The 15,218-nt window shown below is 40.2% G+C and overlaps 1 protein-coding gene across 1 annotated transcript; it reads left to right on the forward strand.

Annotated features, from left to right (window-relative positions):
* Positions 1-809: 809 nt before the first annotated feature.
* On the forward strand, positions 810-14,501 carry ptpn18 (protein tyrosine phosphatase non-receptor type 18). The gene is made up of 15 exons (XM_041857063.1): positions 810-1,055; positions 4,608-4,716; positions 4,799-4,875; positions 4,972-5,067; positions 5,241-5,279; positions 5,426-5,494; positions 7,797-7,859; positions 8,126-8,268; positions 8,644-8,710; positions 8,875-8,952; positions 9,094-9,183; positions 9,819-9,904; positions 12,947-13,272; positions 13,598-13,687; positions 13,836-14,501. The coding sequence occupies exons 1-15, from the start codon at positions 972-974 to the stop codon at positions 13,907-13,909; spliced, it is 1,491 nt and encodes a 496-aa protein (XP_041712997.1). The 5' UTR covers positions 810-971; the 3' UTR covers positions 13,910-14,501.
* Positions 14,502-15,218: the final 717 nt, after the last annotated feature.

Consider the following 15,218-nt stretch of genomic DNA (forward strand, 5'->3'; position numbering starts at 1 on the left):
TGTTTGAACCAACATTTCAGTATCAAAGTTGAGTTGACAACCCTTTTTCCAGTCTCTGTTTTGAGTGTAGGCCTAACTGGTGGCTGTGTGAATGTGGAGACAGATAGGCTAGCCATTTATTTTATTTTTGTCATTGCATCTGAGAAAAAAAAATAAACGTGCTGTTGAGGAGGCATATTCTGATGGAACCGTTACAGTTTCAATAAACCATGCATCGATATGCCGCCCTTCCCCAATAGGAATTGTAGGCTATAGCAGTAGAATAAACGCCCATCTAATACAGACAGTACATTTTTACTATGGCGGTGAATGTTTTGCAAGTTGGTTTCATCTGCTCAGAATACTAGCCGAGCACACCCTGGAATAAAACAAAAATAGGCTTTGAGTTCATACACTGATCCTCATCACTGACATGTGTTTACTACTCCTACGGACAATGTAATAAACCACATATGATATATATTTTTAGAAAGTGTCAGGCTAATCAAAATCCCCGAGAATCTTATCAGGCTGCAAGTTTTAGGACTCCATATTAGTCTACATTTGATTCGTGTATTGATAGCCTGCTTGATAACTTTATAATAAAACATTATTTAACTGGATAACTAACGTATAATAAAGCTTTTGAAAATGCGTTAAATGCTTTTTGAAGATGCTTTGAATATTCTTGTTGGCAAATAATAAATAAGCTATACATTTTTCAAACTGTTGTAGTACTAGTGTATTGGAGTTTATGTGAAAGTTCCTCCCCTGTGTTTTGACGCAAATAAATAAGCCAGTAGCTTTCAATGCGGAAATGACTGCACCACAGTGACATAAGGAACGTTCCAAGATGTACACGCGGAACCTAGGCTAATAATCGCACTAGAGATGGAGGCGGCAAAGCGCTCTGCGTTTGTTTAGAATTTATATAGTGGCCGCCCATTGCCTGCATTTAAAAAGTTAAATTGACATCCCTAGCCGCAGCACGGATGGATCACCTATCGAGGTTCGTAGGTCAGATGTCCTTGGCAGATGACAGCAGAGCAGAGGGCATCATCTCATCCGAGTATAGTGTAAGTGAGAATCACCATACCTGTATATTCTCAGTTTATAATTAATTCCCATAGAAAGACAATAAGACCAGGTAATATTTTCTGATGAAAAAATGTATGATTTATGGCATGTGCACAGCACTTCATGGGACTTTTACATTGCAATTGTATTCATCAGTTGATTGCAAATAACTGGTTGAAGAATGTCAAAAGATTGTGTGTACACTGTGCATGATGCACAACATCACAGGTTGCACATCATGCACTGGTTCACTTGTAGATAAGGGTGGGAAACCTGAGAGGTATGATGATTTTAAAAAAAGGAAACGTAGGCTACTGAATTGTTTGTTTGTATGTTAAAGCTGCTAATCATGTTGGCTTGCTTTCTGTATAGTATAATTCAATGCATGTTGTAACTTTAATGCAATTAACAAAAACCTTCTTTCAAATCAGTGGCCTCTGTCTTTAAGGCACATACAGAAGTGAACCTTGCTTATTTAGTTTTGTTTTGACATTACACTGAACTGAATAGCGAAATTTGCAGAACTATACAGTATTTTGTTAAACTACTGTAGGCTATTGTTCTTCTTACATCTGAACCTCTGTACGTGTCAAGATAGGTAGGCTATTCCTTTTTTTCCTCATTTAGCTTCCAAAGTTCCAAAGTAAGTTGTTTATTAACAATGAGGCCACTATGTGAAACATTTCCTTGTTGCAGCTAGTAGGCTGTTGCATAAGGTTATTTATTGACAGTGTTCTATTATGAGGGATGCCAGTGTTAGGTTCTTATCAGTAAACATGATTCTGTTTACTGTTTGTTCGTTGAATTAATGACAGTAATGACTGAAATAGTAATACATGTGAACTATTTTTTAGGCAGCCTCATTCAAGAGACTAAGAATGTGCAAAGTGAGAAATGGTGGTAATGTAATAAAGTACTTATGTCTATATTAGGTCATGAAGAAAGCTGTGATATTGTAGCAGTATTATTTACGTCCATCTCCTCGCCCGAACCTGGACTTGAATTAGCGACACTGAACTCAACAACTGCCTCCCACGGAGCATCGTTACCTGTCGCTCAACAAAAGCCATCGATTGTACTCCCACTAGCGCGCACCGCTAACTAGCTAGCCATTTCACACTGGTTACATTATCACATACAGTGCTTTCAGAAAGTATTCACACCCCTTGACTTTTACACATTTTGTAGTGTTAAAGACTGAATTTTAAATAGATTATTTTGTCACTGGCCTATACATTTAGATTTTTTTTGTCACTGGCCTAAACATAATACCCTATAATGTCAAAGTGGAATTATGCTTTTCAAAATGTTTACAAATTAATTGAAACTGAAAAGCTGAAATCGCTTGAGCCAATAAGTATTCAACCCCTTTGTTATGGCAAGCCTAAATAAGTTCAGGAGTAAAAATGTATACATAATAACTCTGTGTGCAATAATAGTGTTTAACGTGATTTTTGAATTACTACCTCATCTCTGGACGCCACACATACAATTATCTGTAAGGTCCCTTAGTCGAGCAGTGAATTTCAAACACAGAGTCAACCACAAAGACCAGGGAGGTTTTCCAATGCCTCGCAAAGGGAACCTATTGGTAAAAAATAAATACATAATAATAATATCCCTTTGAGCATGGTGAAGTTATGAATTACACTTTGGATGGTATATCAATACACCCAGTCACTACAAAGATACAAGCGTCCTTCCTAACTCGGTTGCCGGAGAGGAAGTAAACCACTCGGATTTAACCACGGTGGTGATTTTAAAACAGGGTCGAGTTTAATGGCTGTGATAGGAAGAAACTAAGGATGGATCAACAACATTATAGTTACTCCACAATACTAACCTAATTTACAGAGTGAAAATAAGGAAGCTTGTACAGAATACAAATATTCCAAAACGTGCATCCTGTTTGCAACAAGGCACTAAAGCACGGCTCTCCAACCCTGTTCCTGGAGAGCTACCGTCCTGTAGGTTTTCACTTTAACCCTAATCTAGCTCACCTGATTCTAATAATTAGCTGGTTGATAAACTGAATCAGGTTAGTTTCAACTAGGGGTGGAGCGAAAATCTACGGGAGGGTAGCTCTCCAGGAACAGGGTTGCAAAACACTAAAGTAATACACAGGGTTGCAAAACACTAAAACACTAAAGTAATATTGCAAAACATTTGGCAGAACAGTTACGTTTTTGTCCTGAATACATTGACATTTTTACATTTTAGTCATTTAGCAGACGCTCTTATCCAGAGCGACTTACAGTTAGTGCATACATTATTTTATTTTTCATACCCCGTGGGAATCGAACCCACAACCCTGGTGTTGCAAACACCATGCTCTACCAACTGAGCTACATCCCTTACAAAGTGTTATGTTTGGGGCAAATCCAATACAACACATTACTGAGTAACACTCTCCATATTTTCAAGCATCATGTTAAGGGTATGCTTATAATCGTTAACAACTGGGGAGTTTTTCAGGATAAAAAAGAAACCGAATGGAGATAAGCACAGGCAAAATCCTAGAGGAAAACCTGGTTCAGTCTGCTTTCCAACAGACACTGGGAGATGAATTAGTTTTCTTCCACTTTAACATTACAGATTATTTTGTGTAGATCATTGACAAAAAATACAATTAAATCCACTTTAATCCCACTTTGTAACACAACAAAATGTGGAAAAAGTAAAGAGATGTGAATACTTTCTGAAGGCACTGTGCAGTAGCCTAACACAGATATCTGTGACGAAAATCAGACACCACAGAGTTATGTCTTTCTGGCATCTGGTTGCTACAACCTTTCTGACATCTGGTTGCTACAACCACTCTGGCATCTGGTTACTACAACCTTTCTGACATCTGGTTACTACAACCTTTCTGGCATCTGGTTGCTACAACCTTTCTGACATCTGGTTGCTACAACCTTTCTGACATCTGGTTGCTACAACCTTTCTGGCATCTGGTTGCTACAACCTTTCTGACATCTGGTTGCTACAACCTTTCTGACATCTGGTTGCTACAACCTTTCTGGCATCTGGTTGCTACAACCTTTCTGACATCTGGTTGCTACAACCTTTCTGGCATCTGGTTGCTACAACCTTTCTGGCATCTGGTTGCTACAACCTTTCTGATATCTGGTGGCTACAAGTATATTTCCACTCAGGGGTCTTTCATTTCTCAGAAACTGTACATCTCAAAATAAATAGCAAACCACATTCTTACTGTTGCGTGTCATCGACTGTCAGCTATATTAGCTCCTGCGTAAGTTTGATTGTGAGTTCTTGCACTAAGCTAAGGACTTCTTATATGTTTCTTGTGCAACATCTTAAATATCTCTGTATGCTACTTGTCTTGAAAATATTTTTTGTGACAAAAGGGATGAGGGAATATGGCTATTATCTGGTTACTAATGTGTAAAGATTGGTTTAGTTTGACCCTACCTGAGACTTCCTTCATTCAAGGTTTCTGCTCTCAATCTAGTTCTACTTAATTACAGTTTCACAATCATGAAAGTTGCTCCAAATCTCATCTCAGCTTCCCTGTCTCTTTGTGTTTGTAGAAAATCCGTGCTCGGACTTCCATCATCAAGAAAGATCTTGGCCTTACGACGGAAGCAGGGGCACTGAAGCACAATGTAAAGAAGAATCGTTACAAAGACATTTTACCATGTAAGCACAACGATGGATACTTAAAGAACGTTATTGGTTTTTACTCTAATTGAAAATGAGAAACTCATGTATTTTTATATAGATGACCAGACCCGTGTGCCCCTAACTCTACTGACGAATGAGAATGATTCTGACTATATCAACGCCAGCTTTATTAAAGTACAGTATTGCTTTCTCTCATTCAGTAAATCCTATTGCGTATCATTCAGCTCAGTCTGAAGCTGAATATTCTGCTATATCTGGTTTGTCCTCTAGGGTGCAACAGAGACCAGAAAATACATAGCGACCCAAGGGCCTCTGAGCCACACTTTGGTTGACTTCTGGCAAATGATTTGGCAGTATGATGTAAAGGTAAGGAAGATAGTATTCAGCTTTCCTATCAATGTAGTACAGCTTGTACAGTACCTCTGTTACCATGTCATTGTAACATGTAACATTTAAGGGGGGAAAAAATAGTTCACAGATGAAGAATGGGAAAATTGTCTCCAAATCTAATGTTACCTCTATTGTCTATCCCTATTTAGGTTATAATCATGGCTTGCAGAGAAATTGAAATGGGAAAGGTAAATGCCCTTTTAATCACCTCTGAATAAAAACAAGTTAAAGTGGAAGTGTGAACATATTAGTGTACTGTATGATTTAGAAACTTTAATGCTTGTGTCCACTTGACTCATAACATTGTATTTGTTTCGGTGTCTTTTTTCTTTAGAAAAAGTGTGAGCGCTATTGGACAACTGTCCTAGAAACAACCCCCTTTGGTCCCTTTATTGTCTCAAACGTAAGTTTTTGTCAATATACAGTGCCTTCGGAAAGGATTCAGACCCCTTGACTTTTTCCACATTTTGTTATGTTACAGCCTTATTCTGAAATTGATTAAATGAAAAACTGTCCTTAGCAATCTACACACAATACCCCATAATGACAAAGCGAAAACAGGTTTTTAGAAATGTTTGCTAATTTATTTAAAAAATACAAACAGAAATACCTTATTTACATAAGTATTCAGACCCTTTGCAATGAGACTCAAAGTTGAGCTCAGGTGCATTCCTGTTTCTATTGATCATCCTTGAGATGTTTCTACAACTTGATTGGAGTCCACCTGTGGTAAATTCAATTGATTGGACATGATTTGGAAAGGCAGACACCTGTCTATATAAGGTCCCACAGTTGACAGTGCATGTCAGAGCAAAAACCAAGCCATGAGGTCGAAGGAATTATCCATAGAGCTCCAAGACAGGATTGGGTCGAGGCACAGATCTGGGGAAGGGTACCAAAAAAGGTCTGCAGCATTGAAGGTCCCCAAGAACACAGTGGCCTCCATCATTCTTAAATGGAAGAAGTTTGGAACCACCAAGACTCTTCCTAGAGCTGGCCGACCGGCCAAACAGAGCAATCGGGGGAGAAGGGGCTTGGTGAGGGAGGTGACCAAGAACCCAATGGTCACTCTGACAGAGCTCCAGAGTTCCTCTGTGGAGATGGGAGAACCTTCCAGGACAACCATCTCTGCAGCACTCCACCAATCAGGCCTTTATGGTAGAGTGACCAGACGGAAGCCACTCCTCAGTAAAAGGGACATGACAGCCCTCTTGGAGTTTGCCAAACGGCACCTAAACACTCTCAGACCATGAGAAACAAGATTCTCTGGTCTGATGAAACCAAGATTGAACTATTTGGCCTGAATGCCAAGCATCACGTCTGGAGGAAACCTGGCACCATCCCTACAGTGAAGCATGGTGGTGGCAGCATCATGCTGTGGGGATGTTTTTCAGCGGCAGGGACTGGGAGACTAGTCATGATCGAGGCAAAGATGAACGGAGCAAAGTACAGAGAGATCCTTGATGAAAACCTGCTCCAGAGCCTCAGACTGGGGTGAAGGTTCACCTTCCAACAGGACAACAACCTTAAGCACACAGCCAAGACAAGGCAGGAGTGGCTTCGGGACAAGTCTCTGAATGTCCTTGAGTGGCCCAGCCAGAGCCCGGACTTGAACCCGATCGAACATCTCTGGAGAGACCTGAAAATAGCTGTGCAGCAACGCTCCCCATCCAACCTGACAGAGCTTGAGAGGATCTGCAGAGAAGAATGGTAGAAACTTCCCAAATACAGATGTGCCAAGATTGAGGCGTCATACCCAAGAAGACTCGATGATGTAATCGCTGTCAAAGGTGCTTCAACAAAGGACTGAGTAATGGGTCTGAATACTTATGTACATTTGATATTTCCGTTTTTTGTTTTTACTAAATTAGCAAACATTTCTAAAAGCCTGTTGCTTTGTCATTATGGGGTATTGTGTGTTGATTGATGAAGGAAAAAAATGATTTAATAAATTTGAGAATAAGGCTGTAACGTAACAACATTTGGAAAAAGTCAAGGAGTCTAAACACTTTCCGAAGGCACTGTACCTTAATTGTATTGTATACTGTGAAGATACACAGACCACAGACTTTCTAGCACCATTGACACAACTTTCAGTTGATGCAGATTTGTCTGCTTAGTTGTATTACTATTCATCAAGTAGTCTGTCTAGACAGATGGGTTGCCTCCCACAATGTTACCAAAGTTCCAGCATGCACAGAGTGCTGTCCCACTGGGCACAGACGTCAATATAACTTATAGTCCACGTTGGTTCAGCTTCATTTCATTGAAATGATGTGGAAACAACATTGATTCAACCAGTGTGTACCCAGTGGGGTTGTTCTATGTTCTATAGTCTTGGTTAACCGAGACTATTCATGAACAGTTCCCTTTTTACCCAACAGCCTCCACAGATGATGTGTCAGTTCCTGTTTACTACGTTTACTCAGTTGGTTATTTACATTTTACATTTTAGTCATTTAGCAGACGCTCTTATCCAGAGCGACTTACAGTTAGTGAGTGCATACATTTTTTTTTGTTTCATACTGGTCCCCCGTGGGAAACAAACCCACAACCCTGGCGTTGCAAATGCCATGCTCTACCAACTGAGCTACACGGGACAACATGGCATATCGACCCACATGTTGTTGTCTGAATGAAATCACAGGGACCTGTTTAAGGAAACACTAGAACATTTTTATTGAAATATTATCATGTCTTTGCAGCTTGAGGAATCAAAACCAAATGAGGAAGTAGTCATGCGGACTCTGACAGTGAGATATCATAATGTAAGTGTCCAACTGTGAAAAGGGTATTATTTTGTGTTGTTTTCTGTCAGCAGCGCTAGTCAAATAATTCTTAAAAATTGTAGAAAACAATCAGTGTTATTTTCTAACAACCACTATCCTCTTTGGATAATCTCACATTATTTGTTGGTATCCAGGAAGTTGAATGAGAGGGAGCCAGTGAAGTCACATTATTTGTTGGGATCCAGGAAGTTGAATGAGAGGGAGCCAGTGAAGTCATATGCAAACCATGTTTTCTGCTTGTCTAGGAAACACGGACTATCTCTCAATTCCAATACACAGCTTGGCCTGATCATGACATTCCATACACAGCTGGTGGTATTTTAGGAATGATGGATATGGCTCGCAAAGCCCAGGGAAACAACACTAGCCCAATTCTCATCCACTGCAGGTCTGTTTGTCCCCATTACATGACGTACAACACAGCCCTATGATTACTGTCTGCCCGGTGGACTTGTTGTGCTCTGAAATGAAATTGACACTTTTCAGAGACAGATTATGATCCATATGGCCATTAAAATGTATCAATGCATATCATTCAATGTTGTTTTATCACAAGGCCACATGTACTCCTTGAGCGCCATGCATTTTAATGATGCCATTTAGATCAAGTGAGACATGTTAAATATTCAGGACCTGATGGGGTCTACCATGTCATATCCAGACTTGTGTTCATGTTGTGAACTTCTCTGGTAATATTTTAGTACTATCAGAGACTGAATGGAGCAGACCATATCATGTATTTGGTTGTGTTTTGTGTTTTCAGTGCTGGTTGTGGAAGAACAGGGGTGATTTGTGCCCTGGATTATGTCCATGATCTTCTTGTGACAAAGGTATTACTTATGTTCACTGCATTAAATTGATGGCATCATTTAGGGAATTGGTTTTACAAGACCTTTGTAGACTGCAACTAAAAACAATAGAACGGCAAAAGATTTTAAAAAATATATGTGGATATGAGTGTCTTGACTAATACATTCTCATATTTCTACACCAGCAAATCAAAGAAGATTTCAATATCATGAAGATTGTAGTGGAACTAAGGAGACAGAGGCCATCAGCTGTTCAGACAAAGGTATGTTATTATCAGACAGAATGAAATATGAGAAATGTTGTTTATTTACTGCTAGGTGTTATATATCATGCATTAAATACTGTCATTCTCTCCTGTGGAAATGTTGGCTTCAATCATCTGTTTTTCCATCTCTCCACCCAGGAGCAGTATCAGTTTGTGTTTTCTGCCGTGGCTTACATGTTTGAGAAGGCTTTACGGTCACCTGAGAACAACTACCAGAATCTCACCAAGGTAAGACAGAAACAGCAGGAAAACTGCTGCTGTTGTTCAACCATACAGTATCAGGTTTTTGTCATTGCTATCTCCAACCGACAGATGTTAGCCTTTCTAAAGGCAAAATACAACACAGTATTCAACAAATGCCATACTAGCGTTCATGTTCAAGCGAGCTTTACTAGAACAATAAGACATGAGAGGGCATGCAGTATTATGGGGATTATTGGCATGTCTGTGATGCGGTCAGATGCCGCGTTTACACAGGCAGCCCAATTCAGATCTTTTGCCGCATTAGATCAGATCTTTTGCCAATAATTGGGCAAAAGATCAGAAATGGGCTGCCTGTGTAAACGCAGCCAAAGGTACAAGGCAAAGCTGACACCATCTGTTATAAAAACCCTCCTTTCTTTTCCTTGTGTCATCCATTTAATCTGATCATATTACACTTCCGTCTGATATTTCAATGTGATGAGTGGAGTAAAAAGAAAAGAAAAAAACTGTTACGTAGGACACCAGCCATCATGCTTCCTCTCTATGCAAATATTGGCACATAGAAGATGATTGTTCACACATTTTCATACAGAGCCTGAACTTTAGAGACACAGTCCTATACCTCTCTGATCCTAAACTGCCTATGTTGTTGTTAATAGAGTAACCAACCTCTCTATGATGACGTTGAGTCTGTGAAGACCCCTCCAGCGATAACATCAGCCATCGCTCAGCCACTTGAAAAAAGGTAGGAGCAAGTATTCTTTCTTTGTTCAGTATGATGTGTGATGTTCATCAACATACACACAATAACAACAACAGTTGTGACTTTAATAAGCAGCCTGAGATAATGATATACCACAGTCAGGTGCTCAGATACAATGTGGAGAGGTTGACTTTCAGGTTGAGAGAGAGAGAGAGAGAGAGAGAGAGAGAGAGAGAGAGAGAGAGAGAGAGAGAGAGAGAGAGAGAGAGAGAGAGAGAGAGAGAGAGAGAGAGAGAGAGAGAGAGAGAGAGAGAGAGAGAGAGAGAGAGAGAGAGAGAGAGAGAGAGAAAGACTCTCTTAGGGAAGGAAGTGAGCTTCCTGTTTTGTACAAGTGATTCCACTGTCATCTATTTCAGTTGGCTGTACAACAGTATTTGCAGTTTTAGTGTATATAGGCTTATCAATACTAAGTAATGTATTAATATTTTCACTGATTAAGATTGATTGATTAAGTAGATTATTACAAAATACAGTAGATGTGATATGCACCTGCCTTGACAATTAAGCAAACAGTATTAAAGTTGCAATATGTAACCTTTTGGGCGAACGACCAAATTCACATACAGTGAGGGAAAAAAGTATTTGATCCCCTGCTGATTTTGTACGTTTGCCCACTGACAAAGACATGATCAGTCTATAATTTTAATGGTAGGTTTATTTGAACAGTGAGAGACAGAATATGAAACAAAAAAAATCCAGAAAAATGCATGTACAATTTTAAAAAAATTGATTTGCATTTTAATGAGGGAAATAAGTATTTGACCCCTCTGCAAAACATTACTTAGTACATGGTGGCAAAACCCTTGTTGGCAATCACAGAGGTCAGACGTTTCTTGTAGTTGGCCACCAGGTTTGCACACATCTCAGGAGGGATTTTGTCCCACTCCTCTTTGCAGATGTTCTCCAAGTCATTAAGGTTTCGAGGATGACATTTGGCAACTCAAACCTTCAGCTCCCTCCACAGATTTTCTATGGGATTAAGGTCTGGAGACTGGCTAGGCCACTCCAGGACCTTAAAGTGCTTCTTCTGGAGCCACTCCTTTGTTTCCTTGGCCGTGTGTTTTGGGTCATTGTCATGCTGGAATACCCATCCACGACCAATTTTCAATGCCCTGGCTGAGGGAAGGAGGTTCTCACCCAGGATTTGAAGGTACATGGCCCCGTCCATCGTCCCTTTGATGCTGTGAAGTTGTCCTGTCCCCTTAGCAGAAAAACACACCCAAAGCATAATGTTTCCACCTCCATGTTTGACGGTGGGGATGGTGTTCTTGGGGTCATAGGCAGCATTCCTCCTCCTCCAAACACGGCGAGTTGAGTTGATGGCAAAGAGCTCGATTTTGGTCTCATCTGACCACAACACTTTCACCCAGTTCTACTCTGAATCATTCAGATGTTCATTGGCAAACTTCAGACGGGCCTGTATATGTGCGTTCTTGAGCAGGGGGACCTTGCAGGATTTGCAGGATTTCAGTCCTTTACGGCGTAGTGTGTTACCAATTGTTTTCTTGGTGACTATGGTCCCAGCTGCCTTGAGATCATTGACAAGATCCTGCCGTGTAGTTCTGGGCTGATTCCACACCGTTCTCATGATCATTGCAACTCCACGAGGTGAGATCTTGCATGGAGCCCCAGGCCGAGGGAGATTGACAGTTATTTTGTGTTTCTTCCATTTGCGAATAATCGCACCAACTGTTGTCACCTTCTCACCAAGCTGCTTGGCGATTGTCTTGTAGCCCATTCCAGCCTTGTGTAGGTCTACAATCTTGTCCCTGACATCCTTGGAGAGCTCTTTGGTCTTGGCCATGGAGGAGAGTTTGGAATCTGATTGATTGATTGCTTCTGTGGACAGGTGTCTTTTATACAGGTAACAAGCTGAGATTAGGAGCACTCCCTTTCTCAGCTCGTTACCTGTATAACAGACACCTGGGAGCCAGAGATCTTTCTGATTGAGAGGGGGTCAAATACTTATTTCCCTCATTAAAATGCAAATCAATTTATAACATTTTTGACATGCGTTTTTCTGTTTTTTTTTGTTGTGATTCTGTCTCTCACTGTTCAAATAAACCTACCATTAAAATTATAGACTGATCATGTCTTTGTCAGTGGGCAAACTTACAAAATCAGCAGGGGATCAAATACTTTTTTCCCTCACTGTAGAAGTTTAAGTTATAGATATGTCATTCTCATTGAAAGCAAGTCTAAGAAGCGATAAAGCTGTTCTATGTGCACTATTTCTATGCTTCCCGTTTTTAAGTTTCGTTTGCTCATTTACTTTCGGTTTTGTACACCAGCTTCAAACAGCTGAAAATACAATATTTTTGTTTATGGGAAATACATTTCATGCGGTTTCGATAGTACAATGATTCTCTACACTATACTTGCTTGTTTTGTCACATAAACTGAAATTAGGCTAATTTTAGCAACCAGGAAATGGCTGAGCGATTTCTGCATAGTATCTTTAATATTGAGAAATGTACTGTATATTCAAATACATTGTTGTGGTACACATTCAAGATCTTAAAGTAAAATGTACTTTAAGCCAGTTAGTTTTAGTTAAATTTGACAGAACTTTAGGGAAACATGATTAATGGAACAGAAGGATTTCACCATTCCTGTACCACTAAACATTCATCATGCTGCAGAGGAAGTGACACACTGGGCTGTTAAACACTTTCACATCCTCTCTCCTCCCTCCAATATGTTAAACTGTTACCAAGAACCCGTCAGCTCGTATCACAGGCTTAAATAAAAAATTATCTATTTCTCTGTAAACATGGTCAAAGAGTCAGTAGGAAATCGATATTGTAGCACTGAAATACTTAATCAATCTTAATTCTATAATCTATACCGATATACTAATGGTAAGAATCCACTGTAGAAGCCCCAGAAAGAAAACAGACTAGATCATGAAAATTCAGTCACATGTATAAAGTCATGGCCATCTTAGAGCAGAAACGATAAGGCCACATTTGTACTTTTTACTTCTTACTGTTGGTGGAATTGTTGATGTCTACTCCTCTTTAGAAATTCTAGTGTGCAGTCCAGAGTGCCTCAACCACGCCAGCAGAAGATGGATGACACCTATGCTGTGGTCAACAAGTCCAAACAGCTTCCGCCACCAGCCTCTTCCTCGGCTCTTCCAGCCGCTCTCCATCACTATGACAACGCAGAGCTGGGCACCACGAACTGCCCTGCCACTGCTCTCTACAGCACGGTCAAGCCCAAGAGCAGGTGTCCTCCAGCCAATCCACCTCCAGCCTCACCCTTATATGACACAGCTAGACCAGCCAATCACAGGCTAGCTGAGGCCTCGTCAGGGAAGGAGCAGAGTGACTATGAGCAGGTCACAGGTGAGAGCATTTTAGGGAGACCAATGTGAGGCCAGCTCTGATTTTGTTTTAGTCATTATGCCCTGCACAGAATATCCAGTCTTTTAAAAGAGCATTGCAATCTAATTTAGATCTAGTAACCTCAGTCCAGTACTGTGAAACACTGGTGAAATTGTGTAATGTGTATTACGAGGGAGTACACTGGCATTTTAAGTAATACATCAATGCTAAAAGTAATTTGAGTTCAGTTTCTTCAGTTTCTTTTCAGTAACAATTCCTTGACAACCATATTGAGCTGTTTATGTGGGAAATGTTTTACTGATTCTTACTGTTTGCTTTTTTCTAGCTGAGCATCATTCTTCGACGGAAGATCACTATGAATATGTCTCAAATCCCATCAAAGACATGACCAACAGCTGTACTCCTGGTAGCATGGGTGAATAGCTGCTCGTGTTTGTGATACTATTATCCAATGCCATTTACTGTTACCATCCCATGATATTATAGCCACCCAATGTAATATTGTTAATGTACTTGCAGGAGTCTTCAACTAACCCCAACCACATTTCTCAACTGTCCCTCAGGGTTCAACTGTCGCATTAAGAAACCCAAAGGGCCCCGGGATCCCCCGGCAGAGTGGAGTCATGTGGAGAGATGATACAGCAGCCAGATACCAGGCCTGGCAAAAGTGTATTCAACACTTTACATGTTTTTAGAAGCAATGGGAATGGGCACTTTCATAGAGGTTTTTTAACTTGCTGTGAACATCTATGTGATCACAAAACTACAGTTATCTTTTGTAACCCATTTGAGTTTGTATATTTTTCAGATCTTTTGTACCACTAATTTATTGATAGTGATTTATATTACTGATGGAAAATAAAAACTATTATTAAACATCTTTCCATTCTGAGACAAGTATTGGTTTTGGATACTAACCTAAGGTTCTTCAGCTGTCCCCATAGGAGGACTCTTTGAAGAACCATTTTTGGTTCCAGGTAGAACCCTTTCCACATAGGAACCCTGTAAGATTCTACCTGTAACCAAAAATGGTTCTCCTATGGGAACAGCCGAATATCGCAAAGTGGTGCGATGGCACCAATCAACAGGGGGCACTATAGTAACATGGGATAATGAGCTTTTCAATATTAACGAACCAGGTATTGTAAAATGTGTTTTCACAGGGATTTCTTTGATGTCTACTAATTTATAGTGACAAGGACTTACAATAAAGACAACCATTTCTTCAAGGTTCTTTTAAATAAATCTTTGTTTTAGGCCTGCTTACCACAGTCATTGCAGTGTACATGTATATACAATAAATGTTCTGGTGATCACAGTAAAAACAATGTGCTTTACTGGAAAGCAGTTTGCTGAACATTCTGTGCTGGAAATACCGGCTTTGAAGGTTGACCTCTGACTTCTATGGCTGTGCTGCTATTGTGTTTCAGTCACGGAAATCAATCGAAACCCAACTTCTTACACTCTGAAATGAACATCTGGGTATCTGGCAGATACAAAGCTAATACTCTGTCTGCAGAAAGAAAAACACAGAGCAGTCTCTCTGGAGATTAAGTCAGCAATACACTTAAATATCTAACATTATAGCTACTGGTTTAAAATGTGTGGTCCTATGTCATGTTCCTATAGAAAGTTGCCCATAAGAACATATTTATTTTAACCCAGCAATGGAGACCCAACGCTGGGACGAGCATCAGCAAGTGAGAGCGTGTTGGATTTAGGCAGGAAAGAAAATAGACACTTGAGGGGGTGTTGCTAATGCCCACTCCATTTTCTAGTTGGCAGTGCATGTGGGATGTCAAGGGTTTAAACTCGGCTGGATGGCTAATCCCATTCAACAGATGCTAATGTGAAATGACAATCTAATGACCTCTACCATGGCTTCTCAACCCAAGCCTCCAGCTATCTCATAGCAACCCCTCACTCAGCTTCAGTCAACACACACA

This window comes from Coregonus clupeaformis, chromosome 30, assembly GCF_020615455.1.
Source record: "Coregonus clupeaformis isolate EN_2021a chromosome 30, ASM2061545v1, whole genome shotgun sequence".
In the NCBI taxonomy this organism is placed as follows: domain Eukaryota; kingdom Metazoa; phylum Chordata; class Actinopteri; order Salmoniformes; family Salmonidae; genus Coregonus; species Coregonus clupeaformis.

Coding starts and splice junctions, on each gene's coding strand:
- ptpn18 (XM_041857063.1), top strand. CDS start 972: ATGGATCACCTATCGAGGTTCGTAGGTCAGATGTCCTTGGCAGATGAC. Junction 5,068..5,240: donor TTTGGCAGTATGATGTAAAG/GTAAGGAAGATA, acceptor ATCCCTATTTAG/GTTATAATCATGGCTTGCAG. Junction 8,953..9,093: donor CATCAGCTGTTCAGACAAAG/GTATGTTATTAT, acceptor CTCTCCACCCAG/GAGCAGTATCAGTTTGTGTT.